The sequence below is a fragment of the Bufo gargarizans genome, chromosome 3, assembly GCF_014858855.1.
Source record: "Bufo gargarizans isolate SCDJY-AF-19 chromosome 3, ASM1485885v1, whole genome shotgun sequence".
Classification (NCBI taxonomy): domain Eukaryota; kingdom Metazoa; phylum Chordata; class Amphibia; order Anura; family Bufonidae; genus Bufo; species Bufo gargarizans.
In genome coordinates, this window is record NC_058082.1 from 127,954,678 (window position 1) to 127,969,169 (window position 14,492).

The window sequence follows — 14,492 nt, forward strand, 5'->3', positions numbered from 1 at the left end:
GCAGTGGTGGCTGACGTGAAGCCTCATTCTCTGCTATGACATGCAGACTAATTCTCTGCTGACATGAAGACAGATTCTCTGTTACGGGACCTCCCTCCTCTGCCTGGGTGCTGGGCCTAAATATATGCCAATGGACTGTTGCAGTGGTGGCTGACGTGAAGCCTCATTCTCTGCTATGACATGCAGACTAATTCTCTGCTGACATGAAGACAGATTCTCTGTTACGGGACCTCTCTCCTCTGCCTGGGTGCCGGGGCCTAAATATCTGAGAATGGACTGTTCCAGTGGTGGGTGACGGGAAGCCAGATTCTCTGCTATGGAACCTCTCTCCAATTGATTTTGGTTAATTTTTATTTATTTAATTTTTATTTTAATTCATTTCCCTATCCACATTTGTTTGCAGGGGATTTACCTACATGTTGCTGCCTTTTGCAGCCCTCTAGCTCTTTCCTGGGCTGTTTTACAGCCTTTTTAGTGCCGAAAAGTTCGGGTCCCCATTGACTTCAATGGGGTTCGGGTTCGGGACGAAGTTCGGATCGGGTTCGGATCCCGAACCCGAACATTTCCGGGATGTTCGGCCGAACTTCTCGAACCCGAACATCCAGGTGTTCGCTCAACTCTAGTATTCACATTTCTATTCCTAAATAAAAATAAAAAAAAAATTAAACTACACAACGGATACAAATGGAACACCTTCTGTCATTCACTGTCATTAAAAATAAAAGAAACCTGACAGAACGAGAGAAAAAAAAAATTAAAAAAAAAAAAAAAAAAAAAACGGGGTCCCAAAGGCAGCACCAGGCTTAGGCCTCATGCACACGACTGTAGTTATGGTCCGCATCCAAGCCGCAGTTTTTGCAGCTCGGATGCGGACCTATTCACTTCAATGGGGCCGCAAGAGATGCAGACAGCACTCCGTGTGCTGTCCGCATACGATGCTCCGTTCCGAGGCCCTGCAAAAAAAATATAGCATGTCCTATTCTTGTCCGTTTTGCGGACAAGAATAGGCAAGTCTAGAATGGGCCGCCCGTTCCGTAGATTGCGGAAGGCACACTAGCGACTTCAGTTTTTTGCGGATCCGCGGACCACAAAAAAAAAACGGCACGGTCGTGTGCATGAGGTCTTATAAACAGATCTGCCGTTTTGTTTTTTTTTGTTCCTCTGATGCATCAGAAATACAAAAAACACAATCCTAGTGTGAACAAGCCCTAGCCATTTAAAGCAAAAAAACATTATTCAATAGAAATGCAAACAACGTGCATCTTTCAATTATAAAACTAAAATCTACAATACTCCCTTACTTCAGTATTAATATAAACTCGGACAAAATCACCAATGTGTGGCCACCGGATTAAAGGTGAATGGCCTATAGCCATATATTCTAGCCGGGACACTGCTTAGTATGAAATCCGAAACAGTAAATTCTCAAGATCAGGGCCCAACCTGCGGCCCTCCAGCTGTTTTAAAACTACAACTCCCAGCATGCCTGGACAGCCTACAGCTATTAGGGCATGCTGGGAGTTGTAGCTTTTCTAGAGCTGGAGAACCGCAGGTTGAGCATTCCTGCTCAAGACAAAGTAATCCGAGAGCACCTACCGTCCAAATAGGTGAAAGCCAGAACCACAGATGACCGTGACACAACAGAACCCGGCAGATGCCACCACACTCCGCATTCTGTGGAGCAGCCCTAAAAAACTCCTTCTCCAAAGTGTTCACTGCTAAACACGAGAATCCGCACAAGCAATTATATCTTGTCACATCCCAATGTTCACCTATTCATGACAACCCGTTATTTTCACACTTTAAATTAACATCAAACCTATAATTAGGCACTAGGTTTTCTACCTCAGCCTTTCACTGCTGAAAATAGACTGAGATGAATGCTCACGCATGACATGCACGACAAAAAAAAAATATATTCCATCTAAATCCAAGTATAAATATAGCACTGAGGTTGGGGTACGGAGAAAAAACAAAAACACCCAAAAGGTTCACCTTGTGGCACCACAATGTTTCATACAAGGGGCTCGTAGTCTTGGCTGGAGGTGCCCTGACCATGAAATAGTGAAGATTTTATTGGGCATTTTTTAAAACTGTAATGTACAACTTTAGTCAACATGGAAAAAACAAGACAAGATAAACATTTGTATAAAGATGCATTAACATTTTTATTTTATTGACTGGCATGTTTTACATAATGAAAACACATTTTTGTAATCGGATTTAATCAAGTATTCTCAACCGTTAGTCTTCTGCAGCCTGCATGTGACCTCATACGCTGCATGCTGCTCAGTTCTGCACAGGGTGGATATAGCATGTAGCGCTCCTCTCTGGTCTCCTGAACAACCTTTTAAGCAGACATCTTTACAGCCAAGGAAAAAACTTAAATCACTAAAGGTCCATACAGACGCACCAATTATCGGGCAGATTATCGGGAATGACCATTCCTACAAACGGTCCTTCCTCACAATCTGCCCGTCTGAATGCACTGCCAATCACCCGATAAATTAGCGAAGCGCTCTTTCATCGGGTGAGCCTGTCGCTCGATCAGGCACCACCAATCATGGCTTCTGTACAGCAGATCATGTGGTCTAAACAGCGTTCCGCTGCTCAGAAGCCATGATTCTGTATAAGAACAAGGGATCGCAATAGCCATCCCCCGTCCTCATACAGTGAAGGGGATCGCTGCATGTAAATGCAAACAGTCTCCTTCACAGAACGAGCAACAGACTGTCGCTTCCCTCCAGACAATCTGCCACTGCATCGCCTCGTGTAAACCTGGCTGTATTACACCAAGATTATCTGACCAATTTCTGTCCAATCAAACCAATAGTTGGTGTGTAATACAAAAGATCGGCGTGTGTGTGAACGGCCATCTGACCAATGATTGGTCAGAAAATCTGTCAGCTAATCTGTTGGGGCAATACAAGTGTCTCCTTAACCGATCATTCAGTATTTTGATGTGAAGGTGTCCGCGGTCTTGGCCACTCACGTAATATAAAAAAGGAAATGGGTACCGATGTCTTCATATGTAAAGTCCTGCCCCCTTGTTCAGTACTGACTTCAGGGAAGCCTCCTTCCAGGACATGGCCGATGATGGAGGGGCACCAAACTTACCAGATGTTTGTTTCTATTAACGTGTGCAGTGTTATTTAATGGAAAAATCACAGTGAGGTGTCCAACCGCTTTAACAGGGTTCTCCAGAATTTAATAAGCGATGACCTATCCCTAGGACACGGAATCAATATGAGATTGTGATCATTTGTTCGGGAGAAGCTCCAATTTGGAACAACACAACTCCAGGTGGTACGTAGCGCTACTACCATTCACTCCGATGGGACCAGCTCTGTCCACTCCACAAGTGGACAGAGCTGTGTTGCTCCAGCATCAGAGCTACTCCCGGACAGCTGACCGTCCGGTGGGGATAGGTAAACAATTGGTATCTCCTGCGGGGGAAGGGGATCAGTGCAGATCTTCCCCTGGAACTCAATGTTGTCTCAGGAAATGAGCTGCTAAATAGCCCTTTATCATCTTCTTAATCCATTTCATAAATATCTTCACAGATGGACCCTTTCACAAGATATTTTTAGAAACTCCAAATATGTGGGAGGGGGTGGAAAATGAAGGGTTAAGTAAGGCCTGTTCTGAGGTAATGACAGGAAAGAGTCCGCAGGCGTTCAGTGTAACCGAGATGAACAGAGCAGCTTTCTCAGCTGGATCATATCCTTTTCTGAACCCCTTTCCATTCCAATGCAATTGAAATGTAATGCTATAAACAGCAACTTTACCTAGAGGTCCATGCAGACAGCGCAGAACACAAGCCTCGTGTCCGGTGCCAGGCCTCCCCATAATTAAACCAGGCTAGCAGATGCCCTTTCCACGGTCATGGCGGACACTTCAGGTTTTATAGAAGTTATCCGACATCTGACCTTGATTTGGGCTTTACCAAGTAAGGAAATTATGGTGATTTTTGCAGCCAAAATTTTCTTTGGAGTAGGGGGGAGGGCACTGGCCGAGCTGACAAATAAATAAATAAATGAAATTTAGGCTAAAATCACACACGGCATTTACTACAAGCATACATCTGCCATAAAAATATCAACATGTATATATATTAGTAGGTTTATAAAGTATAACAGTATACGTTGTTATTATTATTACATATACAAGTGATGGCTCTGAAAAGTGTCCATGAAATATATAGAATTAAGTCAGGACAAGATTTGCAACAATCACATCAGCGATTTGTATCTACGTACATAAAGAACTCAATAAAAGGACGGTCAAGATATTAAATGGGTGTCCCACAAAAAATATTCTACATTTTTCAAACCAGCACCTGGAACTGAATAGTTTTGCAACTGAATGCAATAATTTTTTTTTTTGCATAGCCACCGAATTATTCAATAAATTGTATGTGTATAGCGCCACCAACTTTCCTTATTTATTTCTCTATCTACCTCACTGAGATAGACACATGTGCTTAGTTCCATCTGTCAACGGCCTGCAGCCATATCTACTGACAGGAGCTGCGACAGTTACAGGGACAGAGCTGCGGCAGAAAGGCCACAACCCCTGAGCTGTTATAGGGAAAGAGCTACAGCAAAACACAAAAACTCAGCCATTATTATTTGGAGGCTCTGATAACGGTAACCGCTACAGAGATTCTCTCTCTTTATAATAAATAAATATATATATTATTATCTTTAATTCCCTCCTCTGCACATTTAGTACAAGGGAAAGGGTTAAGAATGGCGAGTTAACATTTACGGCGTGCAACCTGTTTCCAGGCAACCACCTATCCTTAGTCCCTGGTAGTCTGCCAACTTGACAATAAGAGAAACTGGAAGAAAAAAAAAACTAAACAAAAAAATAATATTTAAAACCACCATTTATTTCTTCACATCAAACTAAATAAAGTACACAAACCCTAAAAGTGCCTAGCTTCTGGCGGCCTCCTGGCCAATGGAGATCTTTTTGGGCAGAGAGCGCTTTCCTCCACCGAGGCGTGCATCACTGGAGATAGCCTTTTCTCTGCCCGAGCAGCCGGCCACGTATGTTTGTCAGAGATTGTCACGCTGCTCGGCCATATTTGCAAAAAAGGAAACAGGCGGAAAAGCTTGTTACAGCACAAGATAAAAGCAGCTGCTCCTACAGTCAGAAGACAAGGAATAAGCAGAACCGGCAGATTTTGTATTATTTTAATGCGATAATAGAGGCTAAAAATAAACCGGATTACACAATTTATGCTGCCATAAACAGTGCTATAAATAAGCCGGAGAACCTACAATGTCTGCACTAGAAATGGGTTACCCATGATGAAGCTCCACGTGATGTGGCAGGAGGCAACTGGAGAAGCAAAAAGAATCATGATAATAACAACAACAACCCAGCACAGTCAGCAAAAACCACCACCAATAACCTCCCCGTAAGCAACGAGGTAAATAAACTCATGATGAACTCCACTGCCATCATGGCAGACTTGGAACGAATGACCAAATATAAACTAAATTTAGGTTTCCAGGGTGATGCTGCTGATAATAATACACCTTTATATGGGAGACACCACCGTCTGTAAAGCCAAGCAATGAAACGCATGGCGCAGATGTCTGATGGAAAACATAAACACTAATCCTTTCCAACTAACACCTGATATCTCCCGCGCAGCCGCAGCGCCCATTTATTGTGCGTTTTATAAACTCTTTAATAGTTGGTTTGCGGATCATTTACTTAGTGGACCCAGGAACTTAAGAGAAAAAGGAAATCCATTCATTGGGTCGGTATGGTTTTGGAATGACAGCTTTTATTCTATTTACCGTGGAGATCCAATTCCTAAAACTACACCCACGCAAAACATAAACTGGAAAAAAAAATAAAAAAAAATCTGTTATGGATTAACCACTGAATTGCCAGGAAAAAAAAAAAATCACTTTTTCACATGGCCTTTAAATGTGGATTTGCTGCAGATTTCCCCCTATGCATTGTAAAGGGTAAGATCCACAAAATCAGCTGACGTGCTTTGGATTTAAAATCCATTAAGTAAATTGACATGCTGCAGACTGAAATTCCACCCCACTTGTCAATTTCTGCACAGATTTTTTTCCACAATAGTTTAACTCTTATCTACTTTAGTGCTACTGGCAGAAAATCTGCAGCGCATACGCCATGCTTAAAGGGGTATTGTGATTAGTTAAATTTATCCCCTATCCTACTGCTGGGACCCCCACCGATCACAAGAATGGGGCCCGATGCCTGCATGTGCGACTGGCCACTCAGTTCTTTTCTCATGATCTGTGGGGTCCCAGCGATAGGGGATAACTTTAAACAGACCGGAATACCCCTTTAAACATGTCTAATGATCCCCTGACAGCGAAAAGGAATGGCAACTACTCTCTACTGATACTTCAGCAGCATTTGATACTGTAGACCACAAATTTCTCCTTAGTATGCTCTACACTACTGGTCTCAAGGACACTGCTCTCTCCTGGATTTCTCCCTCTCTCTGGACGCTCTTTCAGTGTATCATTTGCTGGCTTTACTTCTCCTCATCCTCTTGATGTTGGAGTTCCTCTGGGTTCAGTCCGAGGTCCTCTCATCTTCTCTCTCCACCCAAACCCTATCGGACGGACTTTTAGTAATTCGTTTTTTACAACCATCTCTACGATGACACCCAACTATATACTTCTTTGCATGACATCACTAAAGCGGTACTCCGAAACACCAGCTGTTTCTAACATCATGTCCTCTCTCTACCTGAAACGGAATCTCTCAAAAATTGAACTTCTTGTTTTTCATCCCCATTTCCACATAGATTGTAAGCTCTTGCGAGTAAGGCCCTCACTAGTATTTCAATTGTATATTAGCCTGTAATACTGTCTGAGAAGTATATTCTGGTTTGTACACATACCCTCTGTGGGATATGGTGGCACTATATAAAGCTTATTATTATGTATATTCCCAAGTGACACTTGCACAGGTTTGGCGCAGGATTCCCTTGCATTGTATTGAGTGTAGGCAATTGCCCCAGCAATGAACGATCATCTGACTAGCAGCACAACCCTTCACATTCAGTTGTGGTGTGGACGATCTCTAAGATTATTCATCTATAAGTGACCAGCACGTCAAGATTAAAAAAAAAAAAAGAAATGTAATTTAAACCATTTTGTGAGTTCTGAACACGTGCTTTCTAAAAATAAAAGCCATGAGAATGAAACTGCTGGAACGAAACACAAAAAGGCACATCACCAACTTTATTTAAGCCATCTGCAGACATCATGGAAATCTACTGTATTCCACTACTGTAATTATGTGCATGTGTGATAGAGAAAATATATACCCTGTAAACAGACCATGTACATTAACCCTGAAATTTTCCTTTGGAAGGAAGAGCATCTGACTATCCACAGGCCAAGAGTTCAAGTGACGAACATCAGGAGCCAAACCAAAGGAGATCTAAGGGGCTGTCTACACGGCAGATTATGAAGCTGGTAAAATCCACTTCGTATAATGTGGCAAAAACTTTGTCGGGTTCACTTAGGATGCCGCAAACTCAATTGCAGTTTAGGTCCTCAGAATTTCAAGAGGTGGCTGTCCACATACCGCGTCCAGCAGGGACGTGTCTGTTCACTTAAGATGCCGCGGACCAGCTTGTGGCTTTGCGCCATACAGCTTCAAGCAGCGGCTGTCTGTGCACCAAGAAGGGACATCTCTCTTATTTGCATGGTTCCAGATTTTTACCACCAGGCCACGAGTTTTAGTGCCGTCTCCCATTGAAAACAATGGGAGGCAGAACACTCGTGGCCACAGCTGAAACTTTGGCGTGCTGTCTGCGCCAAAATTTGGTCCCGAATAGTCTGTTTCTAAGGCATGATACATAACATTAGCAAAATATTCATATCAGGCATCATAAATATCACAGTTGTAGCTTTTTGGTCCACATATAATGTGATATCAGGAAAACTGGCCAATAATGATTATATATACAAAGAGCTTTCAGGGTTTTCTTTCATGTCTTTAACATTACAGTCAATCGATGACGGACAGAAACTGAGCATTTTCTGACTGCATCCAAGATTCAATCCGTTTTAACGGTTCATTTATTTTTTTGGGGAAAAGTCAACACAGATGTGAACTCAGCCTGTAGACTATTAGCGCTGCTCTGATATACATGCACTAACGTATATGTGACCTGCAAATTGGTATTCCAATGATGGAATGACTGTGCGTCCAAAAAAACAGTTTCAAAAGCTTTAAATCCGGTATTTCTGGGCACAATTATTCTAAACACCACTCAATAAGGAAGTTATTTTCAATGAGACAACACAGATTAGAATTTGGGGGTATGCAGCTGCAGGCAGCCACTCTCCGTACCTTTATGGCTGTCATGTAGTATATTATAATCTTACCCACCATCAAAGTAACAAATGCATTCACAACCTTAGCTCACTGTAATGTCTGCCTTCTGTTCTTATCACTTATTTTCCAGCAACCCCAGGTGGAGAAAGAGAGAGAGAGAGAGAGAGAGAGAGAGATCACTGCTTGCGGTTCTTGCATGGATATATACATACATTAAAGAATATATCTAGTTTCCAAGAGCTCTAGATCAACAGGCAAAGGAAGTTTTCATCTTCATCTGTATTTGGATGAAAAACTTTTAGCCGCTACTATTTTTAGTCGTTTTCCATGACTTTACCATTTACTTCCTTAAATAGAAATCTGGATGTTTATCTGAAAGTCGCTGAGATCCAAGGGGTTCAAGGGGCGGCGGAGGGATCAAAGCACAAAACCCTGAAGAGCGGAAGGTAAATGTCTTTATCCATATTTATTACAATTCTAATTTTCTCCTTTTTTTTTTTTCATTATGTTGCAATGTGAACAGTAACCGGAAACATTTGGGGTACGTTCACACACAGCTGCTTGTTGTGGTCTTGCCAGTTTTTTAAAACTACAAAACACTGCAACAAGAACAGTGATGTATGGACGCAATAAACAGTAAACCAGAGGGCGCACTAGGTGTTTTTTGGCCAAGTAAAAACAATCCTCTTGGCACTTTGAGAAATATTTTTAGCCAAGGAAAAAGTACGACATATGAGGGATGACTTGAATTTTTAGCCCATTTTGAGGTACTTATAACTTTTCAATTAACTTTTATAAAAATTTTGGGGTGGTAATAAGAAATAAAAGCAGTTATTTTTTGCACTTTAGATTGACACCATTCAGCGTGTTGCATAACTAGCAAGTTACATTTAATCTATGGATCAGTACAATTACCGCAATACCAAATATGTATGGTTTTAGGTGGTTTTATTTTTTACTACTTTTGCACAATAATAGCACTTCTCATGCAAATATATTAATTTATGTCGCTGCATTCTAAACCATAGAATTTTGTAATTTTTCCATCAATAGAGCCATATGTGGCTTATTTTCTGTAGGACAAGATGCAGCTTGAATAGGTAACATTTTGGGGTACATGGGACTTAAGATTTTTTTTTGTGGGGGTGAATAGGGGAAAAAAAAATTAGATTAGTATTTTTTGCATTTTTCGGGTATTAACAGGTATATGGGTTGTGGCAAACACGGCAATATCATGTGCATGTTTTCTTTTAACTTCTACAAAATAAAGCCACTTTTCATGGAAAAATGGTTTTAAATGTTTTGTCAAACTTTACTAACCTTTATTTTTAGTCCCACTAGGGAACATCGCTATTATAAAGTATTGGTTTACCCCGTGTACCAATGCATTAAAACCTCATTGCAACATCGATAAACAGTCTATTAGGCTGTGTATGTGGCACTGTCTAATAGTCAATCGTGGCAATGCAGAGACACCCCTACAACTGCATATGTTTGGAAGAACTGGGGGGGGGGGGGGGATTTGGTCAGGATTAATGGTATTCTAAGGCTACATGCACCCAACCGTATGCGTTTTGCAGTTGTGATCCGCAAAAAAAAAAAAAAAAAAAAAGGCGACATCCATATGCCATTGTTTTTTTTTTCTTTTGTTTTTTGTGGATCCATTGTAACAATGCCTAAAAACAGACAAGAATAGGACATGTTCTATATTTATTTATTTATTTTTTGCAGGGCTACGGAACGGACATACTGATGTGGACAGCACACAAAATGAATAGGCCGCATCCTATCCGCAAAAAAAAAACCTGAATGGACACGGAAACAAACCACGTTTGTGTGCATGTAGCCTAATGCTGAGAAATATAAGCAGATACATATCCATCATGGAGGTGACTGATTGGATCCAAATGTATTCTGCAGCAGGACAACAACCCCAAAAATATAGCTAATGTCATTAAGAACTATTTTCGGTGTAAAGAAGAACAAGGAGTCCTGGAGGTGATGATATGGCCCCTAAAGAGCCCTGATCTCAACATCATCAAGTCCGTCTGGGATTACATGAAGAGACAGAAGGATCTGAGCAAGCCTACGTCCACAGAAGATCTGTGGTCAGTTCTACAAGATGTTTTGAACAACCTCCCTGCAGAGATCCTTCAAAAACGGTGGATAAGTCTACCTAGAAGAATTGATGCTGCTTTGAAGGCAAATGGAGGTCACATCACATACAGATTTGATTTAGATTTCTCTTTTGTTCATTCACTTTAGGCTACTTTCACACTAGCGTTCGATCGGATCCGTTCTGAACGGATCCGATCATAATAATGCAGACGGAGGCTCCGTTCAGAACGGATCCGTCTGCATTATTTTAGCATATAACAGCTAAGTGTGAAAATAGCCTCGTACGGATCCGTCCAGACTTTCAATGTAAAGTCAATGGGGGACGGATCCGCCTGAAGATTGAGCCATATTGTGGCATCTTCAAACAGATCCGTCCCCATTGACTTACATTGTAAGTCTGGACGGATCCGCACGCCTCCGCACGGCCAGGCGGACACCCGAACGCTGCAAGCAGCGTTCAGCTGTCCGCCTGTCCGTGCGGAGGCGAGCGGAGCGGAGGCTGAACTCCGCCAGACTGATGCAGTCTGAGAGGATCCGCTCCATTCAGACTGCATCAGGGCTGGACGGCTGCGTTCGGGTCCGCTCGTGAGCCCCTTCAAACGGAGCTCACGAGCGGACCGACGAACGCTAGTGTGAAAGTAGCCTTACACATTTTGTTAATTGATCAAATTAAACTAACGATTCAATTTTTTTAAAGCATTCTTACTTGCCATTTTTTCCACACCACAGTTCTGTATATTGGTCTTTTGGACTCTGTCGGAGGACTAGTGCCGTATAAATACTCATGGTGCACACACTGGGACTTTTCCTCATGTAGACCCCAAGCATAGGCAGAAACATGATACGGACAGGTCCTAATAGTTAACCAGTCTTAACACACATAATACAAGTTTTATGCCCATACACAAACATGGAACAATCTTACTATAAAAATGTATGAGCTAAAGACTAATCGCTATATACAGCGTCACAGCTCTATAGATGAGCATATGCATTATGTTCCCAAAAACGTTTCACAAAGGAAAACTCTAGAAAAAGGATGAAATTAATTTAAAACTTCAAAAGAGTTGACAGAGATGCAAAGTCCAGGCAGCACAAGTGGCCCTATAATTTCATCATAAAACCCAACATGGTCCATCCATAACATCTGACTCAATACAATTTGTCCTGAAGCAACAATAGAGCCATGACTGTAATATTGCAGAATTGATTTAAGCACTACAATGACAACCTTATATAATCCAATCTCCTAAAGCAGAACGTTAGATAAGATTTCAACAGCAGTAAACCAGTCAACGGTTAGAAAAACAGATTCCCTTATCAGCGGATCTCAAATTTATCTTCATCTGAACCATTCCGGCTAAGAAATATAGGGTGCAGAATCTATTAATCTACCCAGCAGACACGAAAAACATAAAGGATCTGCCTGGATATTACATTAGAGTTTTATTAGGAGATGGATGCAAAAAGGAGTTCATTTCTAAGATGCTGTAGGAAAGAAGGCAGCAACAGCGATGAGGACTCCTAGAAAACGAGTGAGGAGAACGTTGCTGCAGATCTGACCAGACATCCGGTCACCCAGACGAGTAAAGCCACTTGAGAACATTACTACAGGGAAACAAACAGAAAAGACAAATATTCTCCAACAACAACATCTCAGCAAAGTTACTCGGAGGATATATGAGAGCGATAAATTAGAAAAAGTCACCACACGTACCTCAAGACAAACATTTACTGTCTGGGAAGAGGAATTCCAGAAAAGTATAGCTTGATCCCACATTTACACATGCCCCAAGGTCGGAGCTTTGTGAGGAACTCTCGTCAGTGCCCAAGTGCTTTATGGAAGAGGCAAGGGAAGGAGACTCAGGCATACTGAAGTTTACTGGCACACGACCAAGATGGGAAGGCACTAGATTCGCAGAGCGAGCCGACAATACTAAGCACTCTCATCTGGCTGGAGGTTTATGGGGAACACCAAGTTTCATGTACCCAAATCTGGAGCTTGTGTTTTAAGTAGCTAAATCCAATTTGCCATCATCTGCCGTTTAGATCTGGTTTGTGTACATTTGATCTGCACAGCAAACGTAATTTGCAAATTGAATTTACCTACAGTTTCCTAATGTCCATTAATGTGCCTCTTCTTTTTAAGCAAGGCTTTTACACCATTTACAGTTCAGGCCCAGTGCTTGTAATTAGATGTGATCGATCCTGAAATATGGTAAATGGCTCCGTTAGCGAGACAGAGAGACGGCCTGTCATTTCCTCCATAATTGTAACGAGCAGTAAATGAGGGAGATAACAACTATTTTCCAGCCCTTATCTATTCCTTCATCGGCAGACCCAAACCTTTCTAGCTCTGCTTCATCAGAAACAAACGTAAATGGCGCACCAGAACGGCAATCGGCAGAGCCATGATTAAAGGCTAGGCCGAACCAACACGTCATCTGTCAAATGGATGGTGCACATACAATTGACAGGAGCATCTGCAAACAGTCCATGAAGACAAAGAAGAGATATCAGAATGTACTGGAAGGAAAATACTGCCCTGCCATACTGCTTCTATAGGTATATGCTCTAGTTCTAGCACTATTCACACCATTACATATTCTCATAGTCATAGGCTATCGTCCACTTTTCTATTTTTTATTTTTTTTTAGGTGTTTGGAGAAGGGAAAGTTTGCAATCAAGAACATTTTTATTGAGAGGACAGATAAAAAGGAGTAGGAAATGCAGATTCAAATTAGGCTAGTTTCACACTAGCGCTATTAGACCGGAAGCTACCACATTGCCGCCTGTCCCCATTCAGGCTGATGAAAAACGCTGCGTGCTGCTTCTTGGCATGTTTGCCGAGTTGTGGCTGGATCTCCGCTGATCCCCATTAGAGTAAATGGGGCCTCACGGCAATGTGGTAGCTTCCGGCAATGCTGGATCCAGATGTCTTAACGCTAGTGTGAAACTAGCCTTAAACAGGGTTAGGTTGTAGTCTGTAACTATGGAGACACAAACATCTGCATAGGAGGTGCAAGTCGGTAGATTTTTTTTATAAAAAATATTTACAAACTTAATTTATTTAGATGAATCACAAATCTGTATAACATTATTATAATTATTATTATTCATTCCATAGCGCTGTACATATGAGAAGAGGTACACATACATAATACAGACAATTGCACTAAGCATGAACAAGACGAGTTACAGACTGGTACAGAAGGAGAGCGGGACCTGCCCACGAGGGGTTACAATCTACAAGGGATATATAGCACATCCTTATACAGAGCAGCCCAGGAAAAAGTAGCCCGCCTCCAATATCTCCAAATCAAACTACCCAATAGTAAATTGGTCTTAGATGTCCATAGCAACAGATTTACTATTAGGTAGTTTGATTTGGAGATATTGGAGGCGGGCTACTTTTTCGTGGGTCTCCTTGTACACAGCACGTTCTTTTTTACACTCTACAATTGCCTAATAATATAATATAATTATTATTACAAGAGCCATAAGGAAACAGGGGGTAAAAGTGCTTGTTCTGTACAATGGTCCAGCCATCTTTTGTCCTAACTAGAAGAGTCCACATGATCCAGTCACTAGGCAGTAGTATGTACAGATATGACGGGTCAGAAATATGCACATCATAATGGACAATGTAATGATAATTGCCGTTAACTTCATAGTAAATTATTGGCATTGAGACCTAGATTTATTTCCCCCTTTATTTGAATTAAAAAACTAGAACAATTTCCCTGAAGTCCCAAGGTACACTAGTACAGTTTCTAATAAAATGAATAGGCTGTCCTGTGTGCACTGCTCTGCTATCTGTTAGTCCCACAGAGGTGAACTGAGTGGTAGCGCACCTGCTGGACCACCACTTCATTCATATGGTAGGACACAGGACCCACCACCATTCATGACCATAGTGTCAATCGGACATTTATCACCAATCCTGTGGAAAGGTGAGAAGTTTATGACTTAGGAAATCCGACAAAACTAATTTTGCCCCCTTCAAAACTAACAATTGA

The 14,492-nt window shown here is 41.7% G+C and overlaps 1 protein-coding gene across 5 annotated transcripts in view; it reads right to left on the reverse strand.

Annotated features, from left to right (window-relative positions):
• DGKH (diacylglycerol kinase eta) overlaps positions 1-14,492 on the reverse strand; it is a 215,421-nt gene that overhangs the window by 146,218 nt on the left and 54,711 nt on the right. Inside the window, exon 1 of one of the 5 annotated variants that reach the window (XM_044286091.1) lies at positions 12,191-12,296. The exons of the other annotated variants lie outside the window; for them this stretch is intronic. Within the exon in view, the coding sequence (XP_044142026.1) occupies positions 12,191-12,253 (63 nt within the window). The 5' untranslated portion in view covers positions 12,254-12,296. Of the gene's footprint in view, positions 1-12,190; positions 12,297-14,492 lie in introns of those variants that run through there. 5 annotated transcript variants of the gene reach the window in all.